At 39.9% G+C, this 21,581-nt stretch overlaps 2 protein-coding genes across 4 annotated transcripts; both read right to left on the bottom strand.

Moving 5' to 3' along the window:
- Nucleotides 1-313: 313 nt before the first annotated feature.
- On the bottom strand, nt 314-6,787 carry LOC308073741 (uncharacterized protein). Of its 3 annotated transcripts, XM_080412846.1 has the most exons (7): nt 6,420-6,787; nt 6,262-6,327; nt 6,116-6,187; nt 5,920-5,991; nt 4,880-4,957; nt 2,840-2,917; nt 314-1,873 (listed from the first exon to the last, which is right to left on the bottom strand). In XM_080412846.1, the coding sequence occupies exons 1-7, from the start codon at nt 6,466-6,468 to the stop codon at nt 642-644; spliced, it is 1,647 nt and encodes a 548-aa protein (XP_080268972.1). In that variant the 5' UTR covers nt 6,469-6,787; the 3' UTR covers nt 314-641. The 3 variants fall into 3 exon arrangements, with proteins under 3 accessions (XP_080268972.1, XP_080268973.1, XP_080268974.1); XM_080412847.1 differs by lacking the exon at nt 4,880-4,957; XM_080412848.1 differs by lacking the exons at nt 4,880-4,957; nt 5,920-5,991 and having other exon boundaries at nt 6,116-6,163.
- On the bottom strand, nt 6,545-20,995 carry LOC308105754 (uncharacterized protein; the record flags this gene model as incomplete). The annotated part of the gene is made up of 8 exons (XM_080456681.1): nt 20,868-20,995; nt 19,986-20,083; nt 17,188-17,214; nt 14,268-14,294; nt 13,024-13,224; nt 11,967-12,428; nt 6,864-9,035; nt 6,545-6,552 (listed from the first exon to the last, which is right to left on the bottom strand). The coding sequence occupies exons 3-8, from the start codon at nt 17,207-17,209 to the stop codon at nt 6,545-6,547; spliced, it is 2,892 nt and encodes a 963-aa protein (XP_080312807.1). The 5' UTR covers nt 17,210-17,214; nt 19,986-20,083; nt 20,868-20,995.
- Between the last annotated feature and the right edge of the window lie 586 nt (nt 20,996-21,581).

The raw sequence follows: 21,581 nt of genomic DNA, 5'->3' as shown, positions 1-21,581 counted from the left end.
CATCACGATAATGAATAATGCAACAACAATGACACAAGCATTTCTTTCCTCTTTTGTATTCAAACTAATAATACACCTGTAGTGTTCACCATGTCATAATGCAGTTTGTCAAACTGATATACTGTATACTGCATATATTTGATGTAAAACAAAAAAGAGAGAAATGGAGAGAAATATCATACATCATCTAATACAAAAACAAACAAAGTGAAGTCAAAAATCTTTCCCTGCTGAGCCAACTGTCCTTGTAGAGAGACATACAGTGATCCCACTGGCCTAGTGACTCAAATCACCACAAATATAAGCTCTTGATCATGTTTGTGTTTTTTTTCAATTTTACAGATTATGTACAAATATATGTTCAACCAATCAATCAATCAATCAATCAATCAATCAATCAATCAATCAATCAATCAATATTGTGTTTACTGAACTACTGTAGCACTCTACAGTTCATTTCTGAACGTACTGCTACTGTATGAAGTCATGGTTCTCGATGTCTGTCACCATGCATTATAGGTGGATGTATTAGGTCAACAGTAACACAGTTTCACATTTTAAAGATTGTTCTCTTCCAGACGGACATAATCTGACTGTTCTGGACAGCAGATATAAAACAACTCACAGGCTTGAGCTCTTCTTCATTTGTGACCAGAAAGTTCTAGGTGTTTTTCCAGAAACACCTCCAACACTGACACGTCTTTGTTTCTCTCCTTTAACTCTTCTCTCAGTCCTGTCATCTCTCTGTTCTTCTCCTCCAGTCGTCTGTTAAACTCTGTCTGCATCTTTGTCTTTGAGATCATGATGTTCCTCTGGATCTCAGGCAGGAGAACGTTCATCAGGTTTCTCTCTGCTTCCTTTCTGGCCTCTCCCTGGTAGATCTCTCTCATCTCCTCCATGTCCTGTCTGTGTCTCTCCTCCCTCTCTCTCATCTCGTTCTCTCTCTTCGCTCTAGACTTCTCCAGCTTTCTCTCCATCTCCTCCCTTCTCTCTGTTTCCCTCTTCAGCTCTCGTTCCAGCTCTTTTTTCTTCTCTTCATCCCTCTCCTCCCTCACCTGCCTCTCCAGTTCACTCGTTCGGTGGTCGATCTTCCTGATGTCTCCCTCGTGCTCTTGGATGGATCCCTCTATCTTCGTCAGAGAGTCCTTGAGCTCCTTCTCAAACCTCTCCCTCATCTCCTGCTCCTCCACGTGCCTCCTCTCCTCCATGTCCCTCTGAATCTTCCTCTCCATCTCTCTGACCTGGGCCTCTACCTCCTGGTAGGTCTCAGTGCTGTAGAAGCTCTCTGTGTCTCCTGCCACCATGCTCTCTATCTTCTCCAGCAGCTGTGAGACCTGACCAGCATGGCTGTTGTCCTTAACGTCCAGGATGTAGCATCTGTTCCCACATTTCTCTACAAGCTGCTGAAGTTCCTGACACCCTGCTTGGAGGAACTCCTGAACACTCTGCTCTCTCTCACCGTCCTCATGGATGACGACGACCACGCCGTGTCTCCAGCAGCTCTCTCCAAACACCTCCTGCATCTTCTCCATCATCCCTCTGGCCTCTCCTCCTCCAGAGGAGGACTCTGCCGGTAGGACCAGGAGGAAGGCATGGGGACCCGGGGCAGACAGACTGACACAGAGCCCCGCATCCTGCCTCGTCTCCTCCGGAGAGCGTCCAGAGAAGAATGGAGCGTCCACCAGCACCAGCCGTCTCCCACAGACCTCCCCCTCTCTCCTCCTGCTCAGTTCAGAGGAGCTGGCCTCAGCAGCAAACTCCTCCCTGCCCAGGATGGTGTTTCCTGCTGCGCTCCTCCCTGCTGCGCTCCTCCCCAGCAGCACCAGTCTCAGCTCAGACACAATGGGAGAGTCCATACTGCTGTCTGCTGCCACTGAAACACAACACAACGGAAAGAGTTACAAAACTCAACCACAGACTTGAGGTCCTTGAGGGGATTCCAGGGGGTCCCCATAGCAAAATGAATTAATATAGCACCAAAATCTCTTTAACCACTTTAACTCTAATGGCTATTTGAAACTAGCTTGAGACTAGATCAGATATTTTCAGACATCTTGAACACGTTTAACAACATAAATCTTGTATGGGGATCCCTGGCAAAAAATCATTTCAGGTGGGGGTGCGTGGCCAAATACTGTACAGTATGAGAACCACTGCTACACAGTATTCAACTACTATGCAACTATACTATAACCTATACAATATCACAGGTGATTTAAGAGCCACAGACACATTTTCATATTCCAGTGAAAATACCATGCAGTGAGAGTCATTCAGTCAGTCTGTGTTTGCATAGTGTGAGAGGGTCATAACTGATGTCCAGTTGTGGGACGTCCTGATCATCTTCTAACATCATCTCTAATGTCAATTTTATAGTTTAGCATCAGCATCTTGTTATGTGCGTCCCCACAGTGCTGCATAATGTAAATATGTGCACTGTTAGGATGGAGAGATGGAAATCCTGGTCTGTGAATGTCTGACAGACTGAAGACAATCTCCCATTGCTAATTAGAGTTCACATTGGGGAGTCCGAAAGCAGAAGTCCCCATGTGTATCGGTAGTCAAAGATCTATGCTTGCAATACATCGTATATGTTGATTTGAGGATAAAACACAACCTGTGTGTGGTCCTCTCACAAACAAAAAGGTGACATTCCATGTGTGTGGCAGTCATAGCTATGATCAATAAAAACGCATCACTCAGTGATATTGCAAAATATTTGATTCACACAAGTACCATATCCAACAGCCCAGTTTTTTGTTAGATATTTAAATATTTCCAAAGTATTAGTTAATTTAATTAATTAGTAAATGAGTGGTGAGAGGCAGCATAGACTCACTATCTGGAGCGCGTTCTTTACTCCGTCTCCTCTTCCTCACTGGTAGAGTGGAGTCTTCATCTGTTGTCTCTCCACCCACTGCAACACAGCACAACACAACACAACACAACACAACACAACACAACACAACACAACACAGCATCACGTTATGAGGATGCTCTGTGAGGGAGCAGACTGAAGGGCCCTACATGCCACCATAAGAGCATGTAGGGCCCTTGACCAAAATGTAAAACAATCCACCGGATGGGAAACAAATGTCATTACTCCACTGCGCCCTCTACATATATGATCTGTAGAGGGCGCAGGGGAGTAAGAAAAATTGTTTTTCCATCCGGTGGATTATTTTACATTTTGGTCAAAAAGTGTATTTTAGACGTGAGGTGAGGGGCTCAGAGTGTTCCACTAAGGAAACCAGGCTTTCAACTCCATAAAACCCTCTTTGTTTTGGTGAGTAGCGAAAGTGTATGTTTTATTTTTTACTAAAGACGAGAGGCTGCACTGCCTGGGGTATGCGCGCAACGGCTCGTAAGTACTGTGATGTGTGTGGGGGAGCACCGACTCATTGATTGACACTGATGAATGCCGGTGTGGAAGATGAGCCGGGACGCAGTGACTGCATTGGTTTCAGGAGGGGAGTGGACACAGACACGATAAAACAGTTAGTTGGACTTGGGCACAGGGTCGGAGCACCACGTCTTGTGACGAGCTCAGACCCCGGGGGAGGGTCTCGCCGCCTGGCGAGTTAAGTACCCGTGCAACCAATATTGTATTGTTGCATAACATTGTGTGCACATGATAAAAGCTCTGTATTTTAAATAGCAAATGGTCTTATTAGTGTGCGGTTAAAAGCACTCTATTGTTCTGAGTTCTATGTAACTTAATTGAGTATAATTGAATAAAGATCGCTCTTGTACATTTGTACACGATTGTTTGTCGTGCTTCCAGGGTCTGACATTATCTACCATTTGTGTAGTACGATAGAAAACCACATTTATTACAGTACCATACCATAAAACAAACATGAGTAAATTCTCCTTCTACACCACTGCCACCCAGTTGTGGAATAGTATAACCCCATCTGTCAAGAAATGCTGTTCGCTGGGTTCCTTCAAAGGCCAGAAAATTCACCTTTCAGAAGGGAGGTAGTACCATTCTCCCTAAGACGACCCCCCCGGCCTTTTCCTTTGACTCCCTCCCCCACCCCACCCCCGCCCTTTTCCTTTGACTCCCCCCCCCCACCCCATTGTTATTTCCGACTTTGGACTGTCACTGAAACACAACACAACCAAAACAGTTACAAAACTGAACCACAGACTTGAGGTCCATGAGGCGGTTCCAGGGGGTCCCCAGCAACATGAGTTAACACATTGACTGCCAAATACGTAATGTTACGTCATCTCAAATCCAACGCTTCACTGCCAAAGACGTAATATTACGTCATCATGGTGTTGTCTTCAACCTTTGAATGCCTTGACTTCCAGAGAAGGATTCACCCGGAAATTATGTCATCTAAAACATTTACACCCCGTCCGCTACAATGTTATCAGATTTATAAAAATACATTTATCTCAGATTTATTTTCCCAGATTGTGTTTTTTCATATTCCAGTGAAAAAGCCATGCAGTGAGAGTCATTCAGTCAGTCTGTGTTTGCATTGTGTGAGAGGGTCATAACTGATGTCCAGTTGTGGGACGTCCCGATCATCTTCTAACATGCTACAAAGCAGAAGTCCCCATGTGTATTGGTAGGCAAAGATCTATGCTTGCAAATAGCCTATACATCGTATATGTTGGTTTTAAAAGATTTGAGGATAAAACACAACCTGTGTGTGGTGCTCTCACAAACAAAAAGGTGAATAACCCATGTGTGTGGCAGTCATAGCTATGATCAATAAAACATATTTTCATAACAACACATCACTCAGTGACATCGTAAAAAATGTGATTCACACCGTCTTCACACCGTCTTTGTGTTAGATATTTAATTATTAGTTATTTTAATTCATTGGTAAATGAGTGATGAGAGACAGCATAGACTCACTATCTGGAGGGCGTTCTTTACTGTGTCTTCTCTGCCTCACTGGTAGAGTAGAGTCTTCATCTGTTGTCTTTCCGCCCACTGCAACACAACACAACACAACACAACACAACACAACACAACACAACACAACACAACACAACACAACACAACACAACACAACACAACACAAAAGTTGATGTCATCAAGAGATGTTATGAGGATGTTCTGTGAGGGAGCAGACTGAAGGGCCCTACATGCCATCATAAGAGCATAGGGCCCTTCACCAAAATCTAAAGTAATCCACTGGATGGGGAAAACATTTAGTTACTCCCCTGCGCCCTCTACAGATCTGATCTGTAGGGGGCGCAGGGGAGTAACAATTTTTTTTTTTTTTTTTCATATGGTGGATTATTTTACGTTTTGGTCAAAAAGTATATTTTAGACGTGAGGTGAGGGGCTCAGAGTGTTCCCACTAAGGAGACTAGGCTTTCAACTCCATAAAACCCTCTTTTTTTTGGTGAGTAGCAAAAGGGTATTTTTTATGTTTTACTAAAGACGAGAGGCTGTGAAGCCTATGGTATGCGTGCAACGGCTCTAAAGTACCATAGCCTTAAGGAGAACAAATTCCTTCTAACACTATGGACCAGAGATACATGTAGCCCCTTGACACTGTGTGAACATTCAAACCTTTCATCGCTGTCGGGAACGTGCTTGTGAGCTTGTAGATCTGCTATTTTCACTCTTGTATGACAAGGTAGGACATTCATTAACAAATAAAGTTATGGAATATGGAGATACAAGGTTTCTGCCCGACAGCAACGATATGGAGCTTCTTTGTAGCAATGTGATCATCATACACCTCAGCATTCTACTTTACACAGAGTGGATTTCCTATTTCTTGTCAATAGATTAGAATAGAAAATAATAGAATAGAAGTATAGGTAATGTGTATTTTGAGTTTATGTTTTACCATATGTTAAAGTAATGACCAAAAAAATCATCAGAATTAATACGAGTCTCATCATGATGGCACAATGTTTGAGAGAGTAACATGGACTCACTTAGTGGAGGAAGCCGTTTCATACTCTCTCTCCTCCTCAGTGGAAGAATGGAGTCTGTGGTCTGTTCATCCTCTGTAGCACAACATAAACAATGGATGTGTTGACAACAACACAGAGAAAGAAGAGGGTTACTGGACGACATTGGATTAACTTTACAGTAAGTTTGGAGCGTTATAAAGAAATGTTGATGACTAACTTCCTGGAAGAAAGTCGATGCTCCATCTTCTGATTGGTAGTTTGTGGTCTGCTGTAGAGATATATCCACTCTCTGAAATACAAGACTATTATTTATCAACTTACTAATGTCTACAACACATAAAGAATATGTTTCAGTTTACTGACCTGTGTTTTGGTCTGATGCAGACCTCTGTTTCTCTAATTCAGTCTTCAGAACACAGATCTGCTGAGCTGCAATGGCAGGATGAAGATAATTATGTTTTGATGAACCATTGACAGATCAATCATCTGTAGAGACAATGTTTTATTAATGTAATTCTCACCAAGCTGTGTGTTCTCCTTGATGACATCACCACATTCCTTCTTCCTCATCCTCAGCTCTTCATCTTTCTGCTTCAGTAGTTTAGCACTTTCCTTAAGTTTCTGGTCTTTATCTGTCAGTAGTTTATTACTTTCCTGCAGTTGTTGATCTTTTTCTGTCAGTAGTTTATTACTTTCTTGCAGTTTTTGGTCTTTTTCTGCCAGTAGTTTATTACTTTCTTGCAGTTTTTGGTCTTTTTCTTCCAGTAGTGTATTACTTTCTTGCAGTTTTTGGTCTTTTTCTGACAGTTGTTGGTCTTTTTCTGCCAGTAGTTTATCACTTTCCTGAAGTTTCTGGTCTTTTTCTGATAGTAGTTTATCTTTTTCAACCACTAGTTTACCATTTTCCTTAAGTTTTTGGTCTTTTTCTGTCAGTAGTTTATCTTTTTCTGTCAGTAGTTTATCACTTTCCTGAAGTTTCTGGTCTTTTTCTGTCAGTAGTTTATCTTTTTCTACCACTAGTTTATCACTTTCCTGAAGTTTCTGGTCTTTTTCTGCCAGTAGTTTATCTTTTTCTGCCAGTAGTTTATCACTTTCCTGAAGTTTCTGGTCTTTTTCTGATAGTAGTTTATCTTTTTCAACCACTAGTTTACCATTTTCCTTAAGTTTCTGGTCTTTTTCTGTCAGTAGTTTATCTTTTTCTGTCAGTAGTTTATCACTTTCTTTAAGTTTCTGGTCTTTTTCTGTTAGTAGTTTATCTTTTTCTACCACTAGTTTATCACTTTCCTGAAGTTTCTGGTCTTTTTCTGCCAGTAGTTTATTACTTTCCTGAAGTTGCTGGTCTTTTTCTGTCAGTAGTTTATTACTTTCCTGAAGTTTCTGGTCTTTTTCTGCCAGTAGTTTATCACTTTCCTGAAGTTTCTGATCTTTTTCTGTCAGTAGTTTATTACTTTCCTGAAGTTGCTGGTCTTTTTCTGCCAGTAGTTTATAACTTTCCTGAAGTTTCTGGTCTTTTTCTGTCAGTAGTTTATTACTTTCCTGAATTTTCTGGTCTTTTTCTGTCAGTAGTTTATTACTTTCCTGAAGTTTCTGGTATTTTTCTGCCAGTAGTTTATTACTTTCCTGCAGTTTCTGGTCTTTTTCTGCCAGTAGTTTATTACTTTCTTGGAGTTTCTGGTCTTTTTCTGTCAGTAGTTTATTACTTTCCTGAAGTTTCTGGTCTTTTTCTGCCAGTAGTTTATCACTTTCCTGAAGTTTCTGGTCTTTTTCTGTCAGTAGTTTATTACTTTCCTGAAGTTTCTGGTCTTTTTCTGCCAGCAGTTTATCACTTTCCTGAAGTTTCTGGTCTTTTTCTGTCAGTAGTTTATCACTTTCGTGAAGTTTCTGGTCTTTTTCTGTCAGTAGTTTATCACTTTCCTGAAGTTTTTGGTCTTTTTCTGCCAGTAGTTTATCATTTTTCTGAAGTTTCTGATCTTTTTCTGTCACTAGTTTATCTTTTTGTGACACTAGTTTATCACTTTCCTGAAGTTTCTGTTCTTTTTCTGCCAGTAGTTTATCTTTTTCTACCACTAGTTTATCACTTTCCTGAAGTTTCTGGTCTTTTTCTGCCAGTAGTTTATCACTTTCCTTAAGTTTCTGGTCTTTTTTTGCCAGTAGTTTATCTTTTTCTACCACTAGTTTACCACTTTCCTTAAGTTTCTGGTCTTTTTCTGCCAGTAGCTTATCTTTTTCTACCACTAGTTTACCACTTTCCTGAAGTTTCTGGTCTTTTTCTGCCAGTAGTTTATCTTTTTGTACCACTAGTTTATCACTTTCCTGAAGTTTTTGTTCTTTTTCTGCCAGTAGTTTATCTTTTTGTGCCACTAGTTTATCACTTTCCTGAAGTTTTTGGTCTTTTTCTGCCAGTAGTTTATCATTTTTCTGAAGTTTCTGATCTTTTTTTGTCACTAGTTTATCTTTTTGTGACACTAGTTTATCACTTTCCTGAAGTTTCTGTTCTTTTTCTGCCAGTAGTTTATCTTTTTCTACCACTAGTTTATCACTTTCCTGAAATTTCTGGTCTTTTTCTGCCAGTAGCTTATCTTTTTCTGCCACTAGTTTATCACTTTCCTTAAGTTTCTGGTCTTTTTTTGCCAGTAGTTTATCTTTTTCTACCACTAGTTTACCACTTTCCTTAAGTTTCTGGTCTTTTTCTGCCAGTAGCTTATCTTTTTCTACCACTAGTTTATCACTTTCCTGAAGTTTTTGTTCTTTTTCTGCCAGTAGTTTATTTTTTTGTGCCACTAGTTTATAACTTTCCTGAAGTTTCTGGTCTTTTTCTGCCAGTAGTTTATCTTTTTGTGCCACTAGTTTATCACTTTCCTGAAGTTTCTGGTCTTTTTCTGCCAGTAGTTTATCTTTTTGTGCCACTAGTTTATCACTTTCCTGAAGTTTCTGGTCTTTTTCTGCCAGTAGTTTATCTTTTTGTGCCACTAGTTTATCACTTTCCTGAAGTTTCTGGTCTTTTTCTGCGAGTAGTTTATCTTTTTGTGCAACTAGTTTATCACTTTCCTTAAGTTTCTGGTCTTTTTCTGCGAGTAGTTTATCACTTTCCTTCAGACGTTGGTGTTTTTCCTGTAGAATCTGGTACATCCACAGTGCTGTATAGTGGTAGATCAGACCAGGGTTAGGGTTATTTGGGGGAGGGGGGGGGGCTGCTTTGTTGCTGTGGACACTTATGATCTGGATCTTATGGTTGTTTTACATCTATGTTTTTGTTTCAAGTTTAATGTGTCATTTTTTAAGTTCTTAATCTGCTGTTGCACAAATTGGCCAGTTTGACCTTGACCTATTAGAACACATGTATTAACATAACATAATATTCAACTTGACTTGGTTTTGAATATATTTTGATAAAGTAATATAATAATAATAAACGTGTGTGCTACTTAAACGTAGCACTATTCAAAAACAAGTTTACAAAGTGCTTCATAACACAAACCACAACAAACACAGTGTGAGGAAAGAAAAACAAAACAAACAGACAAAACAGACAAAAACTAGAACAAGTGCTCCTCGAAGCACATGTCTCCGCCAGGTCAAGTAGGTTATTGTGGCCTCCTGGTGGCGCTATAATAGGCCAATGTGAAAAGGGTGCCATTTATTCTTAGGCCTTGCACGGCAATCTGACAGTGCATTCATGATTTGATGCATTTTGTTAAAAAAAAATGTTTTGATAAATTAGACCTGCTGGTGGCGCTATAACAAGCCAATCTTAAAAGGGTGGCATTTGTTCCGCAACTTCCGCAACGTGCAACTTTGACCGCAATCGGGCGCTGCGTTCATGATTTGCGGCATTTTGTTCAAAACGAGCCACTACTGCAAACTTTAGATGTGAATCTTAGCCTTTCAGGATGGAATATGAAAAATCTAACAGATTCACCTTGATCACATGACTATAGAGATCATGTATACCGATTTGCGTGAATTTTGGATGAAATCGGAAGTAGTAATATAAAGAAAACATTTTACATAAGTCGGCCTCCTGGTGGCGCTATAAAGGCAAATGTGAAAAATGCAGTGCAAAGGTTTTTCCTTGACCTCTAGGGAGTGCGCATACAGAGTTTTACACAGATCGGTGAAGTTATAGGTAAAAACATGAATCGGCCTGTTATAGCGCCACCATGAGTGCGATTTGAAAATGTTCAAGTGGCATTTCTCCCTCTGCATAGTGGGAATGTGCGTGCAAAGTTTCACGGAAATTGCATACTGTGTTCACGATTTGAGGCATTTTGTTCAAAACGGAGCATTCCTTTAAACTTTGGAAGCCATTTTTAGCCAATCAGGATGGAGTATAAAAAATAGGAAAGACCTATTTTGTTTAATGACTATAGAGATACTGTGTACCAATGTGCATGATGTTTGGACAAAATCTGTAGGAGTACTGTCAAAAAAATTGTTTTGCAAAAAGCGGCCTCCTGGTGGCGCTATAACAGGCCCATGTGAACATTTTGGGGCAGAGGTTCTGAATTGGCATCCAGGGAGTGTGTGTGCACAGTTTCACTGCGATCAAGCCAACGGTGCGGGAGATTAGCTGTTCACAGACGGACACACACACAGACGGACACACACACGGACGGACACACACACGGACGGACGGACGGACAGGGGGCAAAACATACTCTCGCCATGCCTTTCGGCCTGGCGGAGACAACAACAAAAAAAGATTGATGCGGTGCAGATGCAGATTGAAAGCTAGAAACTGCAGGCTTTTTATTCGTGGAAAGTTAGTTAATAGAACCCATTGTTCTCACACATAATAAAACAATAAATGTAATGTTAAACATTGTTTAAAAAAATAAAAACCTTCCTAACGATGATGTCACTGGTAGTGAGCATTCAAGGGACTACACCATGAATTTTTACTTTTCCTTCTTTTTTTTGTGTTTTTGGTCTCCCCTACCTCTCTTCTATCCCCAAAAATACCCCAGTTTGAGCACTCAGGCCTTCACAGCATATCTGGGGTTTTATGTAAATTTGTGTCAAAACAGACCAAACTGATTTGCCCCGCATGTGACGTCACAAGCGATTCAATCCCTCCCGTTTTTCAGTTCCAACATAAAAAATAAAATAAAAAATATGTTTTTTTTCAAACTTTTTCCACACAGAACCAGGAGATAAGATAACATGCATACAAACTGGCTCAATAGCGCCACGTGCCAAATAAGGACAATGTGGTATTGCAGGTGAAAGTGCTTTATAAGCCAGAGAGAAGTTAGTTGGAATGATATGAGGCTTGATTTAGGCTCAAACCTTTTGAAAAACGTTTGAGGCACATACAATATGATATTATTGTATGTGTGTATTTTTGAGCGGTGTAGCCGCTCCTATAAGTGGGTTTGGGACCCATCCGTGGCGAAAATGTTTCTTTCCGTCGAGAAAACTTGTCTTTCGCTGTACTGTGATTGGCTGATTGGCTGTGACGTACTGTGATTGCTAGCGAGACGCATGATGAAATTAATAACTCATAAATAGCACCACTCACTTGAAGTGGGCTTCCATCACTGTGATGACCACTGTTGTTTTTGAGCACCGAGCTGTGCAAATATACAAGTGTCATAGCAAAGGGTCTGAAAACTTATCTTTGCAGGACGTGCAGTGATTGGCTAGCGAGACACATGATGACATTAACTTAAAACTTCGCTCATAAATAGTACCGCTCACTTCACACTGGGTGTGATTTTTAAATGCATGGTGTAGATCCTTTCATGAGCATTAGTGAGGAGTAATTAAAGGTACATTGACAATGGGTGAAGTGGTCCTTTAAGGCCAGTTTCGATTAGAGTGAAAATAGCCGATCTACAAGCTGACAACACGTCATGTGACACGATGTGATGAGCTTGTAGATTTGTTCACTGTTTTCTGAATGTCAATACAACAATACATTGATCTTAAAAAGAAAATGTACTTTGTAATGAGTACTTTTGTATACTTGAGTATTTACTTGAGTACATTGCGGCCCATGACAAGACCCTCCCACCAGTTACTGCTCCACTGAGCTCCTTTAATGAAGAATGACTTCCTTCTCTCACCTTGTTTCATGGCCTCTTCTTGGAACATCTGGTTGGTGTAATGGCTTCCTCCGTTCTGCTCCACCATCCTGTTGATTTTCTCCAGCAGCTCAGTGACCTGAGAGGGATCCTTAGATTTGTTGTTGAAGACATGATAGCGACCGTCACATTCACTGATCAGTTCTCGTAATTCTGGGCTATCCGTCACAATGTCTTCAACTGATTCATCTTCAAGCCGGTCACCATGAGTGAAGAGAACCATGGTGTATTTATTTGACATTTGGCCAAATGCTTCCTGAATAATTTCCACAGATCTCAGATCCTCTAATGTGAATCTTCCCAGTTGGATCACATAGAGGAACACATGTGGACCAGGAGCAGCTAAACCAATACACTGTTTGATGACATCCTGGCGGCTGTACCTGGTTTTAGTTGTTAAGCCAAACCAGCCTGCAGCTGGTGTGTCCAGTGTTGGGTTCATTACTAAAAAAAGACAAAGTAATATATTACGTGTTAATAGTTACTCTTTTCAAAAATAATATTACATTTATAATCACCCCGTGTTTTTAGCATTGTCAAATGTAACTCGTCATATTACTTTTCCGTTACTTGTGTTAAATGTGCTCCTTCAACACACAGCTAAATATATTAGACTGACTCAAGTTGATTTGCAGGTTACTGTGTGTGTTTGTGTGTGTGTGTGTGTGTGTGTGTGTGTGTGTGTGTGTGTGTGTGTGTGTGTGTGTGTGTGTGTGTGTGTGTGTGTGTGTGTGTGTGTCTACTGTCCACCCAGGCTTTATCTCCAGTGTAGTCTACTGTATGTTCAGAATGTTTTCAAAGGGAGAACCACACTGTGCTGAAACACTGACTTTACACTAAATCCTCTCAACACAAATCACACTAAACACACTACGTCTGGACACACAGTTACACCAAGGAGCCAGAACATTGTAATGAGTTACTTTTGGGGAAAAGTAACTGTAATACTATTACTCAAAATGTTATAGTAATTAGTTATATTACTGTTATAACTGTTAATGTTACTTTTTCCATCACTTTACCTACTCTTGTTACTTACCATCACCGGGGGTGTCAATAACAGAAACTTTTCTGCCATCCACTTTACCACTGGCCTTTTTACAGCTCACTGTCACAGGGACTAATGACGCATAGGATTCAAAGGCTTTACGACCCAAGATGGTGTTTCCAGAGACACTCTTTCCATTTCCCCAACCCCCAACCATCACAATCCTAATTTCATCATTTTCTGTTAAAAGACCTGAGAGAGAGAGAGAGAGAGAGAGAGAGAGAGAGAGAGAGAGAGAGAGAGAGAGAGAGAGAGAGAGAGAGATGTAACACTGGTCTACAGACAGAATTGAACCAGACGTTGTGAGTGATCAACACACTATCCGGTCACACACTGGTGCACCGTGCACATACTGTATGATGTCATGTCAGGTCAATAAAGTAGGTCCCAATGTCTTCATGATTGTTACATAATCATCTAATCACAATGATTACATTATTTTGCATAATCGTCATAGTGATTTCCATGTTAGAAAATAAAAAGCAGATCTACAAGCTCAGATCTACAAGCTCAGATCTACAAGCGTGTAGTTCGGCTATTTCCACATGTATTATTCTTTACAAGTGTAAAGTTATTAAATATGTCAGTCATTTCTTACGTTAATTTAAGTTACTAGAGGTCCGGGATCCCTTTTATGCCCATATATGGAGATCGCTGATGTCATCAGTATAATGCCCATATAGTACCCATATATGGAGCTGACTAATTTTGTTTGTGCCTGATGCCATGACGACACATGGAGGTTTGGCAACACAACACACTCCATATTTGGGCGCAGCTGCATTGGGAACTCCTTTTATGGTTATGGCTGAGTCATGGTGACATGAGCGTGATGTCAGAGGTCTGGCCGGTCCTCCCTTATGACAATTTTAATATAGGATACCTGTGAAAGTTTTGTTTACGAACTATGTAAGTATATAGTCTCAGTACAACCCTCAACCCACAACCCCACCCCCCCCCCCCCCAAACTGACTCCTTTAAGAGAGGACTAAAGACCTACCTTTTTAGCAGAGCATTTTTTTCAGCTTGTTTTACCTCTAGGCTTTATTTCCTCAAGTTTGAAATGTTATGTTTCAGTTTCTCAGATGTTTTTAATGGTGGGATGTTTCTTTTTATGCAACTGCGGCTGCCTATTGTAGCACTTTGAGATTTTTTCAAATGTAAAGTGCATTATAAATAAAATCCATTATTATTATATAACTCAATAGGAAGTAAGAAACAGTGTGGTGACCTACCCTGATCTCTAGCCTCTGCCATGACTCCTGTATGAAGAAGAATAGACACATTAATATAACAGCTTATATTCACAACATTTATGTATATTGTTGCTGTTCCACCCGACAGCAACAATATATGATTTGTGCTTTATCATTTCTTACAAAACCTATATTCATAACTGTTATGTTCGTATAACTTGTGCATAGTGACCTGCAATCGTCTTAATCCATTAAAACAGAGAAATCATCCGTGTCATTTTAGATCTGAGCTATATATATATATATATATATATATATATATATATATATATATATATATATATAGCTAAAATCTAAAATATGTGTTTCAGAAACTCTTAGGATTTAGAACAGTGGTTCTCAAAAATAGCAGATCTACAAGCTCACAGCGCGTCACTTTGTACCGCGCTGCTTTGTACATATAAATTGTTTTCAATGTTATGAAAAATTTAGCATTTTTTAACACAATTCTTCTCTTCTGGGGGTCCCTGGGCACAAAACATTTCAGATGGGGGTCCGCGGCCAAATACATATCATTTTGGGGGTCCTTGACATGAAAAAGTTTGAGAACCGTTGATTTAAAAGGCATTTATAGAATCGTCCTCAGGTCTTAATGGGTTAATGAGTAAAAGGAGATTATACCTCAAGGTTCGAGGTTCAATACTTTATTGTCATAATAAACATGCATTTATATCAAAGCATCTAGCCTCTGCTACTCTGACCCTGTTCTGGCCATGTCGTAATAGGCCAACATTCAGCGATAATAGCAGATCTACAAGCTCAATGGGACACGTTGTGAGCTTGTATGCATTATGTATGCTTATCTGCTATTCAGGGACTCTGCCCTCGGGTGACATCTCCATTGTTTAACACTTGCATGACTGAGGTTTCATTATCCTCCACACTGCCTGAAAAACGATCATTTTGATCCCCAAATCAGGCTATCCTATGTGCTGTCTCCCCTCTGGGCTCCAGACTAGTTCACACTTTCTCCCCCAAACAGTGGGGGGTTCCATTGTCTTCTAAATAACTATTAACATCTCAATTGCACTCTGCTCAGTCAGTGAGCCCACATAATGTTGTTGTTGTAGGCAGGCAGAAACATTATAAAATAGTAATGTAGTATATATATATATAAAATAGTATTATAAAATGTAATGGTTACTGCAGATTCTGTATGTAAAATCTTTATTTAAAAAAAGCGTATAAAACAGCGCAATCTGTAGCGTCACATTAAACTCTTCAGTGAAACATGGAGCCTATATGAACGCTGAAGCCACTGTCTAATTACGTGACTATCTCCATTGTCCAAAACACATGGATATCTCTTGACAAACCAATATTATATTATATAATATTCACATAATTGTCTGAGCGTAAAGCTCTCATTCTATCAGCTGTCCACGCTGACAGAAGCGTCTCCTCTCCTGTCCCTCTCTGTCCCTTCAGCGCAGTGAAATGGGTTGCCAAATTTTGAGAGAGAAATAAGCAGGCAGGTCTATGAAAATGTTACTGCATACGTTGTGCCCTGAGAAAACAGTGAGACATGAAGCAGTAGGCTAGAGTGTATTTCTGTCTGTCTCCTATATGTCATCATGTTTGTGATTTGTGTATGTGGGGATCTCATCTGCAATGGTGCCATTTCATTCTTTTTTTATTCATTATTTTCAGTGCCTTTACAATAACTGAATTCGAAAAAGAGTAACTAGTAACTAAAGTTTTCAAATAATTGTAGTGGAGTAAAAGTACAAGAGTTGCCTCTGAGCTGTAGTGGAGTAGAAAAGTATTACCATTATAATGTAATTATATGGGTAATAATAATAACAATAATAATAGAAAGACGTGAAAAACAAGCCCAAAGTCGCTTATAATAAGCAGACATGGCAACATAGACTCGTTTCGCAGCAGCGAGTCTGCTGTCTACGGGCGCTCTGCGGGGGGTCTCGAGGTGTGAACTACTCTTCCATGGGGGAGAGAGGGGGAGAGCGGTCAATTTAGCCGAAATATAACGGCTGGGATGGTATATATGGTATATATTTCATATTTATAATACGTTTCAGAAAGAAAGAAAAACGGAGATGATAACAAATATTTAGGAAAAGTCATGAAAGGGGAACTTTCTCAGAGCTTCATGAGAGAAGATAATCCACTTTAAATTCTCAAAATCGGTCATATTGATGGCTTAGTCATGCAAGTGTTAACCTGGAGACGCCAGGTCTGGCTTCTTGGCATTCAGCTGCTAATCAGTTCAGCCATCAACAGGTGGGGGCTCTCATTGACCCCCACCCCACGTTTGCATTCTAATGTCAGCTACCTACAGTGTATAAAGAAGTGACTGTGAAATGACTAGTTAGTACTGTCTCACACGACGTGAGGCTGTCGGGGAGCCCCGGCTCCCTGGTTCTCTGCTATGATGCTGTTTGTTTGTTGTTGAATAAACACACTGAATGATTCTGGAACCTGGAAACCTGACGTCTCTTCTTCTCCTCTTCTTCATTACAACTACAAGCCTGCTAGCACGCAGTTTAATGCCTCCAATACACGATAGGAGCTGACTGATTTGTTTGCGCCTGATGCCATGACGACACATGGAGGTTCAGAAATACAACACACTCCAGAATTTGGCCGTGGCTGCTTTTGGAACTCCTTAGTAGGAAGTAAGAGACAGTGTTGTGACCTAACCTGATAGGAAGTAAGAAACAGCGTGACCTACCCTGATAGGAAGAAAGAAACAGTAGGACCTACCCTGATAGGAAGTAAGAGACAGTGTTGTGACCTACCCTGATAGGAAGTAAGAGACAGTGTTGTGACCTACCCTGATAGGAAGTAAGAGACAGTGTTGTGACCTACCCTGATAGGAAGTAAGAGACAGTGTTGTGACCTACCCTGATAGGAAGTAAGAGACAGTGTTGTGACCTACCCTGATCGCTGGCGGCTGCCATGACTCCTGTATGAAGAAGAAAAGACACATTAATATAACAGCCAATATTCACAACATTTTGTATATCGTTGCTGTCAGGCTGAAACCTCTCATATCTCCATATTTCAACTTTGTATGTTTTTTGCTGTTGTTGTTAACGCCCTACTTCATCATACAATGGTGTCATGCAAAAGCAGTGAAAAAATCTTTTCACTATTTTAAAATGTTTGTTTTTTAAAATAATACAAGGTTTCCATCCGACAGCAGCAATATATACTTTGTGCTTTATACTTTTTAACACAACTCCCTATATATATATTTTTTAAATGCATGTATAACTTATAACTCGTCTTAACCCATTAAAACCGGGAAAGCATCTGTGTCATATTAGATTTTAACTATTGATTTTAACAAGATATATAAGTTCACTTATGTAATACTTTATTATTAGATTACTATTTTCATGCATTTGATGTATTATGTGTATTATGATGCATTATCTTGCTTACTGTAAGTCGCTCTGGGTTAAGAGCATCTGCTAAATGCCTAAACTGTAAACTTTGCGTAGTGCTATGGGCTTATACATCTGCTATTTTTGAACACTTAAAAAAAAAAGAAGAAAAAAAAAGAATTGTTTTAAGAGCAGCATCTGTCATGAGGATTTATCTGCTTCAAATAAACGCAAGGTGTGCGCGGCAAGCAGTGGTGGAAAGTAACTAAGTACATTTACTTAAGTACTGTACAATTTTGAGGTTTTTGTATTTTATTTGAGTATTTCCAATTTCCAATACTTTTACTTCTACTCCACTACATCTCAGAGGCAAATATTGTACTTTTACTCCACTACATATACTTGAACACTTTAGTTACTAGTTACTTTTCAGATACAAACTATGATATAATGAAACATACATTAACCACTTTAGCCCTATTTTGTACCTAGGCTATTTGAAAATAGCCGATCTACAAGCTCACAACGCGTTGCATCGCGACATGTTGTGAGCTTGTAGATCTGCTATTTTCAAATATTTAGTACTTTTACTTTTGGTACTTTAAGTACATTTTGATGCCAATACTTTTGTACTTTTATTAGTAACAGAGTATTTTTATATTGCAGTATTGGTACTTTTACTTAAGTAAAGAATTTGAGTACTTTTTCCACCACTGGCGGCAAGCGGAAAGATGAGCAAGACCATGAATCCACGCATTCTCATTGACTAAGCATTGGCAGATTCCGCCCCATAGGTAAAATAAAAGTGTGGTTTGACCGTGCCCTTAGAAGGCATCAATGTAGAAATACTCTGTTAACTCTCTCAGTGCCACGCCCCGACATATCCCGAGTTTTTCCCGAGTACCCTCAGTGCCAGCACGAGAAATCCCGAGTTTTTACTTTTGACTGTGGTCGCGCTATTCTGTATATTTTTCATGATCACTTTCGCTTCCTGACTACATCAGACTCACCCGGAGCCGGATGTAAAAAAAAAGATTTCATTTCCGGGTCACGTTGTTTTTCTCCGGTGATTTTCGGCCAGAATAGGGAAAGTCACGGTTTTTCACACGGTATAAAAAGCGAACGGAGAGGTCCACGTCTACTCTCTTTGGTCTGGGTGACGATCAGTCATCGTAGTCGTGTATCGCATCGTAATTTAGCGCGATCAACGATTGTCGAAAATGTCAACATCCGGTTCTGACCGGATATGACGTGAGCCTGTTTGGGAGGGGGCGAGTGAGCCAGCGAGATCATCAATGTGTCGATTTGTTGCTCTCTACTGGTAGAACTGTATTATGGGTTTAAAACCCCAATCAGATCATTTATTTGAATGAAAAATTACAAAATTACAAAATAAAAAAAAACACAAATTCCTGGCAGTTTGGGAGTACTTTATGAAAATACTCTTGGCACTGAAAGAGTTAAAGTAAATGTTTAAAGTTTAAATTGACTTGAGTAAAAGTACAGAAGTATTGTTATCAAAATGAACTTAAAGTACCAACAGTAGAAAGTAGTCCTTATGCAGAATGTCCAATTTCACAAGTTTTCAAATGAATAAAATGTATACAAATCTTTTTATTTGTAGCAGATCTACAAGCTCACAATGTGTCGCATCGCTACGCATTTTGAGCTTGTAGATCGGCTTTTTTCAAATGGCTGAGATGTAAATAGGGCTGAAGTGGTTAATGCATGTTTTGTAATAATAATCCAAATCTACAAAGTAACTAAAGTTTTCAAATAATTGTAGTGGAGTAAAAGTATAATATTTGCCTCTGAGATGTAGTGGAGTAGAAGTAAAAGTGATGAAAATTGGAAATACTCCAGCAAAGTAAAAAAATCGGGGAATATAGGACCTAACCTAAACCTAACCCTAACCATAACCTTAGTGGGGGAACATAGGTCCGGGGAACATAGGTATGACCCCACTTTGATGAGTTCATTATGCATGTGTTGCACTCCTGTTTGTGTTTAATTAGTGTAACTGGTTGCATCTTTGTGTTGCAATCAGCTGCAGCTGTTGAGGCCAGACACAAACATGTTGATGAGGCCGTCCGCAAAGATACGGACGGACAGACACACACACACACACGGTCAAATGTAGGAGTGGTTGGCACCACTCAAAATACCTTAAGTACAATACTTGAGTAAATGTACTTAGTTACTTTACACCACTGCAGGTTAGCCTATTGCTTCACAATATTTTTGGGGTGAAAGGTCATGTAGCCCTGACACACACACACACACACACACACACACACACACACACACACACACACACACACCAGAGGAAACCATGCAAGGCACCGACCTGCTCATCAGGAGCAGTCAGGGTTCAGTGACTTGCTCAAGGACACTTCGGCACAGGAGGAGCTGGGGATTTCAAGATGGCCTCCTGACTGAGTAACTCTGAGAGTGTACAAATGGAACAAAATGGAACATGTCAAAACCCAGGCCAGGTCCTCCAACATCCATGACCTGTGTGTGTGTGTGTGTGTGTGTGCGTGTGTGCGTGCGTGCGTGCGTGCGTGCGTGCGTGCGTGCGTGCGTGCATGTCATGGGCAGAACATCCCTATTCTCCTACTATCATATGCAATAAATGATGCCATTTCACTCCATAAATATATCCACATGTCCTCATGCTCCTTTACTGAGTCACATACAGACTGTTTTTACAAGAAAGAACAACATGACAATGTTCTACAACCAATCAGTTGTTACTAAACTCACTTGGACACTCTTTACCTCCGTCATTCACTCACTCACTACCTCTTTCTCCCTCCCTCCCTCCCTACAGACAGACACCAACATATAGATTCACAAATATTTTCAAAAACTGGACTGACATCATAGCAGACCACAGTCACTGTAGGAAGATCATTTCAATCTTTGTCATTTTCATTTATTTTCTATAATATTTTTGTTACATAGATTTCACTATGATATCCTTTGCCGTAGCATTTTTTTAAAATAAAATACTGTATCATAAAATAAGTTGATGCTGCTCAGTCTATCGCTGTAATAACGGTGGCCACGGGCCCACAGCGTCATGCCAGCCCTCGTCACAACAACTTTGTGACCAAACCAACAACGCTTGTGGAGAAACCCTGGTGTCAAAACTAACACAACAATAACCTTCATAACAGCAGAACAGAGGGAATTATTAAAGGACATAATACATAAAGATACTTACTCTACATATATCACACCACACTAGAAGGATGTAATCATATTATCTGCGTCGTCTCACTCCTTCCCTGTCCGTCAAGATGGAGTCATACACCGCTCACTTCCCATATGGGCCGTGTTTCAAAATGGAGGCTGTAGAGTTTCAGTGCATAGAGAGAGAGAGACAGGAAGGAAGTGTGGGCGGGGGTAATGACCACAAAGCAGAAGTTACATAATGTCGTTGTCAGGCAGAAACCTTATCTTCACATTCCATAATTGTATGTCGTTTCCCCCTCTCATAAATTAATTCTATTTTTGATACTTTGCTAAACATTGGTGACAATATCTACAAGCTCACATTAGGCCTGTCACAATTATTACGTAATCGTCTAAAAACAATAATTACATTATTTTGCATAATCGTCACAGTGATTTCCATGTTGAAAAAAAATAAAGAAGAAAAGCAGATCTACAAGCTCAGATCTAAGCTAGTAGATCGGCTATTTCCACATTTATTATTACATTTGACAAGTATAAATTAATTAAATATGTCAGTAATGTATTTGTATATTTAAAGGATCTACACCATGAATTTAAAAAAAATATTTGATATTTAATATCATATGGTGTATGTCCCTCAAACCTTTTTCAAAAGGTTTGAGCTTAAATCATCACTCAGATATACTCATCCCAAGTCAATTGTCTCTGGCTTATACAGCACTTTCAGCTGCAATACCAA

This window comes from Gymnoscopelus braueri (assembly GCF_963280865.1).
Source record: "Gymnoscopelus braueri genome assembly, chromosome: 18".
NCBI lineage: Eukaryota > Metazoa > Chordata > Actinopteri > Myctophiformes > Myctophidae > Gymnoscopelus > Gymnoscopelus braueri.
The sequence above is the reverse complement of the archived record's forward strand: the minus strand, read 5'-3'. Positions and strand labels throughout refer to the sequence as shown.

Coding starts and splice junctions, on each gene's coding strand:
- LOC308073741 (XM_080412846.1), bottom strand. CDS start 6,468: ATGAGGAAGAAGGAATGTGGTGATGTCATCAAGGAGAACACACAGCTT. Junction 4,958..5,919: donor GAAACGGCTTCCTCCACTAA/GTGAGTCCATGT, acceptor GTTGTGTTGCAG/TGGGCGGAAAGACAACAGAT. Junction 2,918..4,879: donor TAAAGAACGCCCTCCAGATA/GTGAGTCTATGC, acceptor GCTGTGTTGCAG/TGGGTGGAGAGACAACAGAT.